Raw genomic sequence first — 16771 nt, forward strand, 5'->3', positions numbered from 1 at the left:
AACAAAGGCTTCAGGCAGACAGTGTCTCTGGACCAGGTGGAGGCCCTAGGCTGGAAGGAGGCCTGTGTCTTTGGCTCCTATCCCAGTCACAAAGCTGGCCTCTAGTGCTGCTATGGGCTATTTTGGGAGGATGGAAAGAAATGTTATGTTTGTAAGGAGGACAGATAGGGGCCAGTCAGCTGACTGGAAGAGTACAGATTCCCAGCCATGAGCATTTAGTTCAATTTTACTTTTCTCACCTTCATTGGACCTGCTAAAAAACAACTCTGCTGAGAGAGGGTACATTTTCAATTCATACATTTTTAAAATTAAAAACCTTTTTCAGAAAAAAAATACCGGTGTGTATTTTTTCTTTGTCTATTTCAATTTACATAGCTCAGTGAACTAAAAAGTTTCTTCTAAATAATTTCATAACTGGTGGTTGGTGGTATTGATCTCTTATCAGCATGAACTTACAATAATTGTCATTTGATATAGCAGTGAGAATACTTAGTTAATACATATATTTGTACAGACCACTATCAAACAAATGATTTCATGGCCTATGCTATTTAAGGAAAGAAAATAGATTTGGAAACTTCGATGACCCTTTAAAAATACAGGCCCCATTTATAGTTATTCTTGAGAAATTGTTTACTAATGAAGCAACACTAGAAACACAAAACATAAAAAAGGCATTTCAGACATCAGAATGAAATTTTTTTTTAGGGCCTTGGGATACTAATCCATAGAACAGTGACATTTACAGTGAAGGAATTAAAGGTCCAGTACTTAGGGACAGTAAGATGTAATATGTTAAAATAATTCCATGTGTTGAACTCTGACAGAAGTCAGTGGGAGTTCAGACGGAATGCCAAATGAAGTGTCTTTATTCATTTGCATTTCTGTAACCAAAATTCACATCTTGTATACAGTAAAAGTGTTTGTACTTTATCCTTACTACGTAAATAAGAAGTATAAAACTGTTTAATTAGACTTTTTTCCAGTGTCATCAAAATGGAGTGCACTATATAAATCTTCTCCCAGATAAAGACAACTGTTCAAATTAATAATTTTCTTGGAAAACCAAGTTTGAACAAGAGTTTTGTCATAGACTTCAGTGTGGACAGGATTTCAGCGCAAGTGTTTTCTCTTTTTTCTTTCACACTGGCACTTGTAGAAACTTTAAGATGTACATGTTCTGTTAAGTTGAATAGGTTTGAGAATAAATCTTCTCATCCATTCAAAGTAACTATTCCTCTCTCTGAACCCAACAACTTGTTATCGCAGAAGCCTTTTGTGACTTCTTTAGAACTTTACCAAAAGTTGTATGTCTGGTAGAGATTAAAGCATCTCTATGAATGTATGGTTATTTTCCTCCCTTATTCCTGAAACAAGAGGTCTTTATGTACTAAGAACTAAACTCCGTAGATGAAAATGTGTGCTAAAAGTACTTTCAAGAATTATTTAAAGATAAACTAAAGGGAAGAGAAAACAAATTTAATCTGCCAACAGAAATAGTTTAATAGAGTCTGATTTCTTAAAATGATTATTCTAATGTACAGGATAAATTTTTTGTTTCCAGAATAATAATTTGGATAGTCTCTGTCAAATTCCGAAGCACTTAGAGGAGAGGAAAGTGATCAGGAACAGTCAGCATGGATTCACCAAGGGCAAGCCATGCCTGACTAACTTAATTGCCTTCTATGATGAGATAACTGTCGCTGTGGATGAGGGGAAAGCAATGGACATGTTATTCCTTGACTTTAGCAAAGCTTTTGATATGGTCTCCCACAGTATTCTTGCCGGCAAGTTAAAGAAGTATGGGCTGGATGAATGGACTATAAGATGGATAGAAAGCTGGCTAGATTGTCGGGCTCAACGGGTAGTGATCAATGGCTCCATGTCTAGTTGGCAGCGGTATCAAGTGGCGTGCTCCAAGGGTCGGTCCTGGGGCCAGTTTTGTTCAATATTTTCATTAATGATCTGGAGGATGGAGTGGACTGCACCCTCAGCAAGTTTGCAGATGACACTAAACTGAGAGGAGTGGTAGATATGCTGGAGGGTAAGGATAGGATACAGAGGGACCTAGACAAATTAGAGGATTGGGCCAAAAGAAATCTGATGAGGTTCAACAAGGACAAGTGCAGAGTCCTGCACTTAGGATGGAAGAATCCCATGCACTGCTACAGACTAGGGACTGAATGGCTAGGCAGCAGTTCTGCAGAAAAGGACCTAGGGGTTACAGTGGACGAGAAGCTGGATATGAGTCGACAGTGTGCCCTTGTTGCCAAGAAGGCTAACGGCATTTTGGGCTGTATAAGTAGGGGCATTGCCAGAGATTGAGGGACGTGATCATTCCCCTCTATTCCACATTGGTGAGGCCTCATCTGGAGTACTGTGTCCAGTTTTGAGCCCCGCACTACAAGAAGGATGTGGAAAAACTGGAAAGAGTCCAGCGGAGGGCAACAAAAATTATTAGGGGTCTGGAGCACATGACTTATGAGGAGAGGCTGAGGAACTGGGATTGTTTAGTCTGCAGAAGAGAAGAATGGGGGGGGGGGGATTTCATAGCTGCTTTCAACTACCTGAAAGAGGGTTCCAAAGAGGATGGATCTAGACTGTTCTCAGTGGTACCTGATGACAGAACAAGGAGTAATGGTCTCAAGTTGCAGTGGGGGAGGTTTAGGTTGGATATTAGGAAAAACTTTCCCACTAGGAGGGTGGTGAAGCACTGGAATGGGTTACCTAGGGAGGTGGTGGAATCTCCTTCCTTAGAGGTTTTTAAGGTCAGGCTTGACAAAGCCCTGGCTGGGATGATTTAGTTGGGGATTGGTCCTGCTTTGAGCAGGGGGTTGGACTAGATGACCTCCTGAGGTCCCTTCCAATCTTGATATTCTATGATTCTATGAAATCAAGTATGCCTAAAACCTGTTGTTAAATTTACTACTAATCTTCACTTGGTCAAGTGTGGATTTGAAATGGAGTACAGCAAAGCACAGGATGATCAGAAAAAGTTGATCTGGCACTGACCAGGTGTGACCAGGATCCCTGTGGGGGCCAGCTGAGGTCATTCAATTAGGGTGAACTGCGGAGAATGGGACAGACAAACCCCAAAGCTAGTGGATAATTCAATACCTAAATTTACCAAGCCAGCATAAAACAGCTTCTTTATTATCTCACTGGTTGCCCAAAACCCAACAACACAGTTCCCTTAAAGCAACCCAGCCTCAGGCCTCCATCCAGGTACCCAATTTATTAAAAAACAAAAGAGAAAATATGGTTAAAAGATCAATATACATAAAGACATGAGTTCAATTCTTGAGGTTCAGATACATAGCAGAGATGGTGAACTATGTAGTTGCAAAGAGTTCCTTTAGAATTTAGTTAATAGGTTATAGTCCAATGTCCAATATCATATTCAGGACGGACCAGTCAGCACTGGGATCCCAATCTTGTGGTTTAAGCTTCCCCTGCTTTGAATCATCAAGCAGATCTAAGATGACAGAATCAGGACCCAACGGTCTTTTATACAGTTTTCTAACATCCACTTGACCATACAGTTCTGGATAAACAATAGGCTTTTGATGTAACCTTTTGCTTTCTAAACTCCACCAGTGATTAGTTACACAACTTAACATAGGGCAACTTATCCATTAGGCAGTCTATCACAAACTTCAAAGAGACATATAAACAATGACATTACTTCACCCAAGATTCATTTAAATGTTAATATTCCCTTTTGATCTCTGAATTAGTAGCTATAGTGACAGACAGGTACTGTCCCTTTACAGGGGTAGCATTTAAGATACAGACAATTACCCACACTATTACCTCTAACTTCTAACAACATAGGTTTGCATTTCAAAATTCTAGCCTATTTAGCATGCAATGGCCCTAATTAACATTTGTAACATGTCTTTAAAGGTAGGCTTTGGGTTAGTTAGCCTGCAAGCTGTTTAACCCTTTCTGACCATGAGTTATGTTTTGTATAAGATTCATTGCAATTATATAATAGTAGTAGCAATAATGATTTGCATGGTTATATTTTAATTGGACAATGTCACACCAGGTTATGGTAGGGAAACTAGAAGTTTTTTGGCTTGCATAATAGGCAGGCTGCTCACAAATAAATTACTATTTATGCAAAAGAAACAAGAAATCATCACATGCTCCCACACACTGGAAGGAAAAAAAATCAGGAAACCTACCTGAAGCTCATGCAAGAAACCCCCCAAAAATATCATAGCCACCTAGTACAAAAACAAAAAACTGCAACCAGCTTCACAACATACAGAGAACATCACCTCCAGGAGAAACCATTACACCAGGATCCATAACACTCCAGTATCATCAGCTTATCAAGACTACCTCTAACCAGTGCTGAATTATCTGTACTCTCCCAGGAACTGTACTTCTTCCCCACCATAGAACCTGATACCATACTAACTATGTGGAGAATTAGATTCTGCCTCAAAGAATTTCACTGATTCTGCCTCAAAGAATTCTTTCACAACAACGGTGACCCCACCCGCAACTACCATGTCTCCATTGACAATCATAAGAAAAAAGAATAATCTAATCAGACATCAGAGGGGTAGCCGTGTTAGTCTGAATCTGTAAAAAGCAACAGAGGGTCCTGTGGCACCTTTAAGACTAACAGAAGTATTGGGAGCATAAGCTTTTGTGGGTAAGAACCTCACTTCTTCAGATGCAAGTAGAAGAAGTGCATCTGAAGAAGTGAGGTTCTTACCCACGAAAGCTTATGCTCCCAATACTTCTGTTAGTCTTAAAGGTGCCACAGGACCCTCTGTTGCTTTCTAATCAGACATGCCACAGTAGATGAAACCAACACTCTTGATCATTAAATTGATAGCTTCAGGAAAAAAAATCGACGGTGGATTCCTTAACAGGAATCACATCTACCACAATCTCCACCACCAAGAGGAGAGCTGTCTAGTCCATGAAATCCAACCACCAAATAGTGAGCAAATCAGCAGACAAAGAGGACATCATCCTAGTCCTCAGCCATGATGACTATGTCAATGAGGCCAACCGACAACTCTCTGACAGCACCTACTACCAAGAACTCAAAGACCTCACACCACAATTCTCCTAGGAATTTAGGGATATAATCAAATCCTTCCCCAAACAACTCCAAGAGAAACTATACAACCTCATTCACCACATACCCATTCCAGGGACCTTCTACATGCTTCCTAAAATACACAAACAAGGGAACTCAGGCAGACCCATCATACCTGTCCATGGCACTCTTACTGAAAGGATATCAGGACTCATAGAAACCATCCTTAAATCACTCACCACACAAAGGGCCAGTTTTCTCCAGGACACAACCGATGGCTTCAGAAACTCTGCAATATTAACAACCTCCCTCAGAACACCATCCTTGCCACCATGCATGTCACCTCCCTAGTCACCGATATCCACCACAATGATGAAATTGCTGCCTGCCTCAAATATATATAAGATAATGGACAACACTCAGATATATCCAGCTCAGACACGTCGCCAAACTCATCCATTTCACCCTCACCCGTAACTGCTTTACATTCAACAATAAACACTTTGTTCAAACTATGGGAACAGCCATGGGAACCCATATAACTTCCCAATATAACATCCTCTTCATGGGCCACTTCGAGGAATAATTTCTGGACAAATGTACTACAAAACCAATCATATACCTGAGCTACATAGATGATAGTTTCATCATCTGGACAGATAACCTAACTTCCCCTCATAGATTTCCACCACAACTTCAGCCACTTCTACCCATCCATCAAACTCTCTCTAGCACTCCATCAAACATGCCCACACCAGCATAAATTTCCTGGACACCACAATCAGCTTCAACAATAGAACCCTACAGACAACTTCTTCTCTTGCACTGGAGCACATCAACTTTGTACTTCCTGCTGTGAGCCACACAAGAATTTGCAATATCAGGACCAAAGCAAAAAGCTTATACTCTAAAAGAAAGCACACAGGAACACAATATCAGTATAAATGCACGCATTATATTAGAATGTGATTATGGAATCTTCCGGAGTTTAACAGCGCTTAACATAGTGTGCTGCTAGAGATTTCTGGGGACAGAATCATTCTGCCCTGAGAAGCAGAATTAAGGGCCATGAACTGATTTTATTATGACAATACTATCACAATAATTTCAATATGGCTCTAAAAACACTGCAGATATATCACCAACTGGCTGTCTGCAAAACAAGATTACAACAACAGTTATTTTAGTCACTTCTCTTCAAATCTTCAGGGCTTCAGTGCTCTTTGAGAGTAGAAGATTGTAGATTAATTCTTAGTGTGTATTAATTAGCATCTGTCTTTCAAATGTGGTATATCATGGCCACAAAGGGAGGCTGCCAATCAGCCTTTGCTTGAGATAGTGTTGATGGAAAATACTTCTATACTACAGACAAAAGTGCTAACTTTTTCTTTGATAGACAGCTGATAGAATGTTCAAGCAAAAATCCTTGCTCTCCAATTAAATAACCATTCTTGGAGAGAGTCTGATTTAATGTGTAAGGGGATCTTTAATTTAAAATTACTTAATGGAGTTAGTTGAGGAAACCGATTATCAGAGGAAAAAGAAACATCTGTCAGAAAACCAGTGTGAGCTGGGATACAGAGGGTCTTGGAATTGATTTTTAAATTGACCAATGAATAAGCCTTAGAGTTTTTAAGCATTCTAAAACATGATTTTAAAATAACTTGTAAAACTGCAGATGCTATCTTTATCTTTTTATTTATTTATTTGTTAGATCAGAAGAGGACGATATTATATGTAATTGTTAAATTGTAGCATTATAGTTTGTTTTTGGCACAAGAACGGACATGAATTTGAATGATGTCAATGAGAAAATGCTGAGTAATTAACTAGAGGATGGCATACTTTGTTGTTTGTATAGGCCAAGTGCATGGTGCACACAAGGGACTTCTTGCATTCCTAAATTTCCCCATCATAAGCTCCCTGTGTGCCATCCTCCCATCTCTCTCTATTTCAAGGACTCCCAGCACACACACCCTCCATCTCTCTCCATCATGCAGGTATTCTGTATGCCCTTCTTCCCTTATACCAGGGTCTCCTATTCCAGGAGCTCTGTGTACCCTGTCTCCCTATACTTCACCCAAATGTTTATTTCTTTTCTTTCCATCTGGCCAATAATCATTTGAGGGTGTCAACATTCTAAACTGTATTGGGACAATCAAGAGATAAGGTGGATAAGATAATATCTTTTATTGGGCCAACTTCTGTTGCTGAAAGACACAAGCTTTCAAACTACACAGAGCTCTTCTTCAGGGACAATGGGCAGAGCTGAGATGGGAGTAATGTTATGCTGGAAGATGCTAATGCCCTCATACATTTCTTTTGATCTATAGACTATTACGGAACTGGTGGAAGTTGATGGGTCTGCTAGCCAGATGTCAGGGACTCCATGTGTCCATCATTTTGCCCTTATAGTTTTCTGACTTTGACCATAATCAACATGGTTCTGCCCATTGATGCTTAGAACATTCCTTGAAATTTTGGAATTGATCAGATGCAGCATTCAAAAGTTATCATGTTACAGCCAAACAGAGAGAAATATCATCAAGTCAAGTGTAGGACCTTGCTTTGTTTGGACAATCATTTTCTTCTCTATTTTAATAAAACTAAATGTTTAGAGACTAGCAGGGTCAAATTATATATGACTTTGGTCTATGCCCTAGAACAATGGATTATAGTGAAAAAAATGCTTTATAAAAAAATCAATGTTAATGTTAGAATTGGTATCTGGATTTTTCTTGTTTATTCTCTCCGTTATCTATGAATGATATCATTCCTGTAGCATAGTGCTTCCTCTCACCAGTACCACAAGGAGTTGCCATTCTCCTGTTGGTCTGATTAAACTTCTGCTAAGATGGGAAGGGCCACTGGACTGGGAATTAGGAGATCTGGTTTCAAATTTGCCACAGGCTTCCTGGGCAAATCACTTATTCTTTCTTTTTGTCTCAGTTTCCCCATCTGTTAAATGTAGATAAAATTCTTCTACTTCAAAGAGGTGCTTGTCTGGTGCGTAGATGCCACACTAATGAAATCATAATAAATACAAACAAATAATCAGGGAAGTGGTTTGGGAGAGGCATGAGCAGACACTAGAAAAGGAATAGGATTCTTGGCAAGATATTGATATTAATGGCTTATATTTACTGTATGAAGGTTATTGAGAACTGACCATTTGTTTATTTTTTTAAAATTTGGTTCAAATAACTTGTGCTAGTTTCTGTTATATAGAATATTCATTTTTGATAGATTATTCCATGACATTGAAGACCTTTCCTACTCTGCTGGCACAATTTGAGGTCCCCAGTTCCTCAAGGTGGCTGTCGATGTTATCATAGCATCTGTTTTAGGGTTGTTGCTTATTTAATAGTCAGAAATTAGGCTGAATTCGTAATTAAAGGCCAGCGATGAAATCCTGCCTGCACTGAAGTCAATGGCAAAACTCCCATTGACTTCAGTAGGGTCAGGATTTTAACCCAACATGTACCAGGCTGCTTGATTTGGTGATGTATAGTAGTAAATCAACTATAGAGACATTTTGTTCTCCATCCTTCTATACTCTCGTTTTGTAATTCATTTGCCGAACAGTAGCCATCTGCATGCCTTATGGGCACTAAACTAAAACAAGCTTAACCAATCTTTTTAACATTTAGGACTTATTTTCTTTGATTTCCCAAGTGAGTTGAGATTAATGGTCTTGAAATAACTTGTCTTCTGAATAGTATTCCCTGTTGAGATAATAAAGCTGTAAATGCTTGTACTAAAGCAGGAACTTTAATATGCTTTTCAGACTCTATTGTATGATCGTCAATAAATTCAATATGACACAGCGCTCTTAGTGTCAGTTCTTCACACCTTACAATCTCAAAGAAATCAATATCTATGTTCTTCAAAGAACAACAAGTAAAATCTTTAACGATGTATACAACAAATGAATTTGTTTTTGCGGTCTTTAAAATATTCAGTTACAGTGTATTAGACTCCTTAATTACTTAACTACAGGTTACACCTTACTAGGTAACATAGAATTGCATGATTCACCAAATTACAATTTTCTCTGTAGTTGAATAGTAAAAATAGGATTTCCATATTAAATAACTACATTAAAATAATTTAGGTATACTTTGTTTTATAAGGAGCCTGAAAAATTCTGAATAATACTTATATATGCCAAAGTAATATATTTTAAACATAGTGATTAAAGAAAGGTGGGGAAAGAGCTGAGGGGATAAAGTCACGTTATCTTAATTCCCTATTAAATCTAGTTAGCAGAGCTATTTCACTAGCTATTATTTTAAAATTTGTATTGCTCTTTAAATACTTGGCCATGTGGTCTACCTATTTTTAGAGCCCATCACTGTAGTACCTGAGTTCCTATTGACAAATACAATTGCCTGTAGTTTTGTGTGTTCGTATATAATCTAAGGGTATGTCTACACTACGGGATTAATCCGAATTTAGATCATTCGAATTTGGGAAACAGGTTGTATAAATTCGATTGTGCGCGGCCACACTAAGCACATTAATTCGGTTTTTAACCACATTAATTCGGTGGTGTGCGGCCACACTACCCCATTACTTTTAACCACTTTAATTCGGTGGTGGCGGCCACGCTAACCCTAATTCGAATTAACAAAGTCGATTTTGGCTCTACTCCGCTCGTCGAGGTGGAGTACAGAAATCGATTTAAAGCGCCCTTTAATTCGAATTAACTGGCTCTGTAGTGTGGATGGGTGAAGGGTTAATTCGGATTAACGCTGCTAAATCCGAATTAAAGTCGTAGTGTAGACCAGGCTTAAGTAGACCAAACTCAACAGCTCTGCTTTCTCCAGCAGAATCTACCATCATAATTATGAAGAGCAAGTGAAGTGTTGTACCGTGGTAACCATTACAAGCTTGCATTTAACAAGTTATCACACAATACTATGATTACTGCCTGTACTATAGTACACAGTACCATAGTAACTCAAATACTATTTGTGTGGTAGCTATTAGAAATATTGCATTTTAATTGTGATCATTGTATTGTTTGAATTCTTGGACTTTTGTCCATTATCTGTTTATAGTTATGACAGGTTTGGGGTTGGGAACCTTGTTTCCCTTAGGAGTCCATACCACCATGTATGAAATACTATGCTAAATAGTTTTGTGAAGTCTATATTCATCTCTTGACTTTTTCACTATTACTGTAAAAGTGATTATCTTCTGTAATACTTTAAAAAATTGCCATGAAATGTTTAAATGTTCGTATTGAAAGTTAGGCACCTAAATAAAATAATTAGATCCTCAGCACTGTTGAAAATCAGGCCAATTATATAGGTATCTGAATGTGGATTTGGATATTTAATTTTAGTCTCCTGAGTTTGAATATTTTTGCTTTGGCTTTTTTCTTGCTTATTCCTGTTTCCTCTGTTTTCTTTTTGATCATTGTGTCTCTGATACCATTAGCACTACTTTTTTCAGATGATCATCATCTCAGTAATCTGGAAACTTCTAAAAATGCTGTTGAAGAAATATGGCAGTTTTGCCTCATCAGTTCTAATCTGCTCTAGCATATTATGTAAACTGCGGAAGTCATTAATACTAGAAAGTTTGGGGTGGGAAGAATAGGGCACAGGTGCTGCAGGGGGAAGCAATGGAAACATAGCTCCGCAAGGAAGCTGTGGGTTGGAAAGCAAGAAGTCACACCAAAGAGGACACTAGTCCCAAATGCCCTCAGTCATGGTGTTGGGTCCTGAGATCGTTGTGGAGTTTCTGGGTTTTAGAGCCATGCCTTGCCTGCTCCCTCCATAAGGTTAAAACCCCTTTTCCCAATTGAGAACATAGTTCCAGAGCCATTAATTAATTCTCAGAGTTTTGTGAGCATGTTTTCCTTCTCTATGGGTTTTCCCTCAGGGAGGAGAACATTTAGCACATTATTGGTAGTACCCTCATGAAAGTAATTGAGCTGTGGCAAAAACATTCAGTATGTGAAATTATACTACACGTCCTGTACAAAAAAATAAAAAGAGAGAGAAAACTGCTTCTATTTTCCAAATAATAAGATTTCAGTAGTTTATACTCCAGTATTTTATAATACATTTTGACTTCTTTAAAAAACCCATTCATTCGTGAAGGATGTGGTTTGCTTCAGCATAACGATGATGAGTAAATAAAGTTTGTGACTTAAGAATTATGACTAGAAATTCATGTGTGAAGTTGGAAAACTATTAAATGTACATAAATCAATGTAAATTATATCAGATTAATTTTTTCTTTGTGCACTGGTCAGTAGAACCTGCTGAAAACCATGGCAACAGAAAGCATTAGCAGCTATCTTACCACAAAATTGCAGCCCTGTCTTGTAATAATGAGCAAGTTAATGTATGTCACCACTGAATCCAATAAAAGAGAATTAGATTAATGACCTGTTGAATAGACATATCTACACTTGTTGACTGTTTGCAGTTGGATGTAGTTGTAGGTAAATAGTCCTAAAACTACTGAGAGTGTTATGTCATAAAGGTGAAGGTAGTTGACAAACAGTACTTTTAACAAAGAGAGACAAAATGAATGTAATGATTGCCTTTAAAATTGATCTTTTCTTGTCTATACTTGCAGGTATATATCAGAATAAAAGATGATGAATGGAATGTTTATCGAAGATATGCAGAATTCAGAAGCTTGCATCACAAGCTACAGAATAAATACCACCAAGTAAGGACCCTTAACTTCCCACCCAAAAAAGCCATTGGAAACAAGGTAAAGGAAAGTGTATTCTCAACATTTATTAATATTGTGAAATTAAATACTGAATGCATTAAAGTGAAAGTTATAATCAGAAATTTAATCCTAACAAAATAGAACATGAATGCAGGTGAGTATATCAATTATATTTGATGTAGCTGTGAATGATGTATCTCATGAAATGCACAATACAAACCATAATTTTCCCAGTTGAGAAACGAGGAACAAATCGTAGGGCATAGTGAATTGAATACTTGATCTATATATTCCTTTTAGTTATTTAATGCAAACAATGCTTCATAATTAACCTTTTAATGTGTTAAACTAATTCCTGATTTAAGAGGATTAGTAAAAACAAGCAATGATTTCTATTGCTTACAAATCTATGCAGGTGATAAGGGTAGGTTTTCAGAGACATATGTCTAAAAGGTATTATATATGTAGGAGGTTTTCAGGTTCAGTATGTGCAATTAAATATTTCAATGTATAAAAGAAATGATGGTGGGGTCTTTAGTCTATATTTTGACCAAGGTTTGATATACAAGTCTGTGCAGAAAATCTGAACTAAATCAAATACTGGTAACTTTACAATTAGTCATTCCTGTTAATTTATTCGTCTCTAATAGGACTTAAATTAATCAATTTCTCAGTAGTCTCAGAAGTTATACCGAGTAAATTATTTACAGATAGAAAATTCAGATTGTACTATGCAGTCAATGTGGGCATAGTGTTTTGTTTTTAAATATTCAATGTTTGCTGATGCCATTTGGAGGGATACAGAAATAAAACACAAGATTCTGGTAAATAGATTAAAAATCAAGGTTGAATTTTATTGAAATGTCTCAAGCTTCAGTTATGGCCAACAGCTAGTAATGCACGTAGTCCTAATAACCAATAGCCACAAGGATACCTATCAGATGTTTTCAACAATGGTATGATGAAGCAGACGGGACGCAACTCCCAAACCATACCAATGTCAAGGTGGAAGATGTACTTTTGTGAAGGGATCTATACATAAGACCTGTACATAAGTCCCGCATCCCTTAAGGTCCTTAGCACAGCTGTTTCCTGACCTGAGTCCAAGATTTAAGAAAGTAGGCCAAGACAATCAACTGTTAGAACAAGAGACTCCTGTCTATCAAGTGAAGTTAATAACAAATGTCCTAGGCAATGTGGACCCAAGTACAGTATTTGCAGTGACTTTATCATAGAATCATAGACTTTAAGGTCAGAAGGGACCATTATGATCATCTAGTCTGACCTCCTGCACAACACAGGCCACAGAATCTCACCCACCCACTCCTGTATCAAACCCCTAACCTATGTCTGAGCTACTGAAGTCCTCAAATCATGGTTTAAAGACTTCAAGGTACAGAGAATCCTCCAGCAAGTAACCCCTGCCCCACGCTGCAGAGGGAGGCAAAAAACCCCCAGGGCCTCTGCCAATCTGCCCTGGAGGACAAGTCCTTCCCGACTCCAAATATGGCGATCAGCTAAACCCTGAGCATGTGGGCAGGACTCACCAGCCAGACACCCAGGAAAGAATTCTCTGTAGTAACTCAGATCCCACCCCATCTAACAGCCCATCACAGGCCATTGAGCATATTTACCACTAATAGTCAAAGATCAGTTAATTGCCAAAATTAGGCTATCCCATCATACCATCCCCTCCATAAACTTATCAAGCTTAGTCTTGAAGCCAGATATGTCTTTTGCCCCCACTGCTCCCCTTGGAAGGCTGTTCCAGAACTTAACTCCTCTGATGGTTAGAAACCTTCATCTAATTTCAAGTCTAAACTTCCTGATGGCCAGTTTATATCCATTTGTTCTTGTGTCCACATTGGTACTGAGCTTAAATAATTCCTCTCCCTCCCTGGTATTTAACCCTCTGATATATTTATAGAGAGCAATCATATCTCCTCTCAGTCTTCTTTTGGTTAGGCTAAACAAACCAAGCTCTTAAAGTCCTTTCATAAAACAGGTTTTCCATTCCTCGGATCATCCTAGTAGCCCTTCTCTGTACCTGTTCCAGTTTGAATTCATCCTTCTTAAACATGGGAGACCAGAACTGCACACAGTATTCCAGATGAGATCTCACCAGTGCCTTGTATAACGGTACTAACACCTCCTTATCTCTACTGGAAATACCTCGCCTGATGCATCCCAAGACTGCATTAGCTTTTTTCACGGCCATATCACATTGACGGCTCATAGTCATCCTGTGATCAACCAATACTCCGAGGTCCTTCTCCTCCTCTGTTACGTCCAACTGATGCGTCCCCAGCTTATAACAGAAATTCTTGTTATTAATCCCTAAATGCACGACCTTGCACTTTTCACTATTAAATTTCATCCTATTACTATTTCTCCAGTTTACAAGGTCATCCAGATCTTCCTGTATGATATCCTGGTCCTTCTCTGTATTGGCAATACCTCCCAGCTTTGTGTCATCTGCAAACTTTATTAGCACATTCCCACTTTTTGTGCCAAGGTCAGTAATAAAAAGATTAAATAAGATTGGTCCCAAAACCGATCCCTGAGGAACTCCACTAGTAACCTCCCTCCAGCCTGACAGTTCACCTTTCAGTATGACCCGTTGTAGTCTTCCCTTTAACCAGTTCCTTATTCACCTTTCAATTTTCATATTGATCCCCATCTTTTCCAATTTAGCTAATAATTCCCCATGTGGAACCGTATCAAATGCCTTACTGAAATCGAGGTAAATTAGATCCACTGTGTTTCCTTTGTCTAAAAGATCTGTTACCTTCTCAAAGAAGGAGATCAGGTTGGTTTGGCACAATCTACCTTTTGTAAAACCGTGTTGTATTTTGTCCCAATTACCATTGACCTCAATGTCCTTAACTATTTTCTCCTTCAAAATTTTTTCCAAGACCTTGCATACTACAGATGTCAAACTAACAGGCCTGTAGTTATCCGGATCACTTTTTTTTCCTTTCTTAAAAATAGAAACTTTACTCTAATAACAGCTTCTAGCATACAGCTCTTAATGTCTCCTTGCAGTAAACCATGTGTAAACAATGAGCCCTCCCCACTCATGGACACCCATGTCCTCACCCAGGGAGGCCCACTTCAGTGTGCTCCAGGGGGAAGGCTCAAAGAAAAGGAAACTAGCTTGGTTAGTGTGCTACAAGAAAATGTTCCTTCCTGACCTCCAATATTGCTATGAGATGCTCCTTATAATCATGTGAGTGCTCATCTCCCCCAGCAGCCCACTTAGAGTGGTCAGATAGTAAGTGTGAAAAATTGGGACGGGGAGGGGTAATAGTTGCTTAAGTAAGACAAAGCCTCTAATATTGGGATGGTCCCTACAATATTGGGACATCTGGTCACCCTAAGCCCACCCCAGGGTATATCAAGCCATTTAGCTCCTCCCAGCATGTTGGCAGAACCATGTGAGATCATGCACTAGTATGGACTGCTGACACTTTCTTATTTTGAGCTCCCAGGGTTTCTGAAAAAGCTGGCCCATTACCAGGACAGCTAAGGGTGAGATACTCACCACCTCTATGTGCAGTGTGAAAAGGCTAGAGTTATATAAAGGTGCTCTTAAAATCCTGGATCCAGCTGACGCGAGAATTTCCGTGGTACAGGAACTGAGGAAAACAGTCATAGGCTATTTTTCGAGGATTCCCTTGCAGACCCCAGCAAGGAGGGGTGTTGGAGGTAGGGGGAATGTGTCAGGGTGGGGTCACAGCAAGTAGCACTGTACAGATTCTGGGCAGCACTGCTTCCTATCAGTTTTGCTGGTTGGGGACAACGGGGGCAGGCAGCAGGTGGGGACAGCCTGCAATAGCTTAGACAACCCTGATGGGCTGCATAACTTATGTTGGGGTCTACTTTAGCCACCAGGAGCAGCCCAGAATTGGGAAGATGTAAAAGCCACCATAGGGCCTCCTCCTGGGTTATGAGTTCTGTGAGAGAGAGAGAGAGAGAGAGCGCCTAGACGCTAACCCTGTTTCTTCTCCTCCCCACCATTTGCAACGAAACAAACAATAAATTGCTGAGTTGACGTGGGGAATCGGAGAAAAGACCAGGTGCAAGCAGCTTCTCTGCACATATTGTGGCATCATCCTCCAGTCATGGAAAGTGTGATGTTTATGGATTTAGGAATCCTCATTAAACTTTCTAATGACAACCAGGCCATACAAATAAGGGAGTTATGTATAACCTTTATCTTCACCACCTGCAAATACATTTACGTCCAATTATTAAATAAGTCCTATAGTCACTAAAAATAAAACCGTGCAAACCAAAATGGAAACAAAAGCAAAAATACACTTCTTGAAAGCTGAATGTATATTTAAGGGAGGAAACCTTTACTACTTTATGTTCCATCCAACAAATATGGTAGCAGTACCTATTTGTATATATTAATCCCTGACCCATCAATGTAAACTGTAAACAGTTTCCATATACATTCCACAGATTTCCTGTGTGACTTTAACTAGTCATTTAGTCTCTTTGTGCCTCAGTGTCTCATCTGTAAAATGGGAATTATGGTACTTCCATTAAAGATTGTGAGTCATTCAGATACTGCAATACTGGGGTCCATATATGTACTTTAGATAGATGGATAGATATATTCAGATAAGTATCTCCCATCTTGTACTTTTAAAAAGGGTTCTCTCAAGTGTTGCAGTCTGAGTAAGGCTTGCTGTTCATTCTGACTCTTTTGGGGAACTCTTTTGGAAGCCATATAATTATTCTCTTCATGACCATTAATGTGTTCTGCATCTAAGTTGCTTTTTTTAAACGGAAGTACCCTTCAGATCAGAAGTACCATTTCATATGCATTGTGGCCTATTTACGTACATTTAATATAGTATTCATAATTTCAATAAAGTCTATTTGCTCTGCTTTCATCATATTTACCGGTAGCTACTGTATATTTGCAACTTTGTATAATGACTTTAATAATTCATAGATTTTAAGGAGAGAAGGGATCATTAGATCATCTAGTCC

General features: G+C 38.8%; 1 protein-coding gene across 1 annotated transcript in view; it reads left to right on the forward strand.

The window, feature by feature from the left end:
- The window catches only part of SNX29 (sorting nexin 29), a 472333-nt gene that overhangs the window by 317030 nt on the left and 138532 nt on the right, over positions 1-16771 (forward strand). The window contains exon 19 of the mRNA XM_026650716.2: positions 11663-11803. Within this exon, the coding sequence (XP_026506501.1) occupies positions 11663-11803 (141 nt within the window). The remainder of the gene's footprint in view (positions 1-11662; positions 11804-16771) is intronic.

The sequence above is a fragment of the Terrapene carolina genome, unplaced genomic scaffold (genome assembly GCF_002925995.2).
Source record: "Terrapene carolina triunguis isolate 2854851 unplaced genomic scaffold, T_m_triunguis-2.0 Scaffold93, whole genome shotgun sequence".
Lineage (NCBI taxonomy): Eukaryota > Metazoa > Chordata > Testudines > Emydidae > Terrapene > Terrapene triunguis.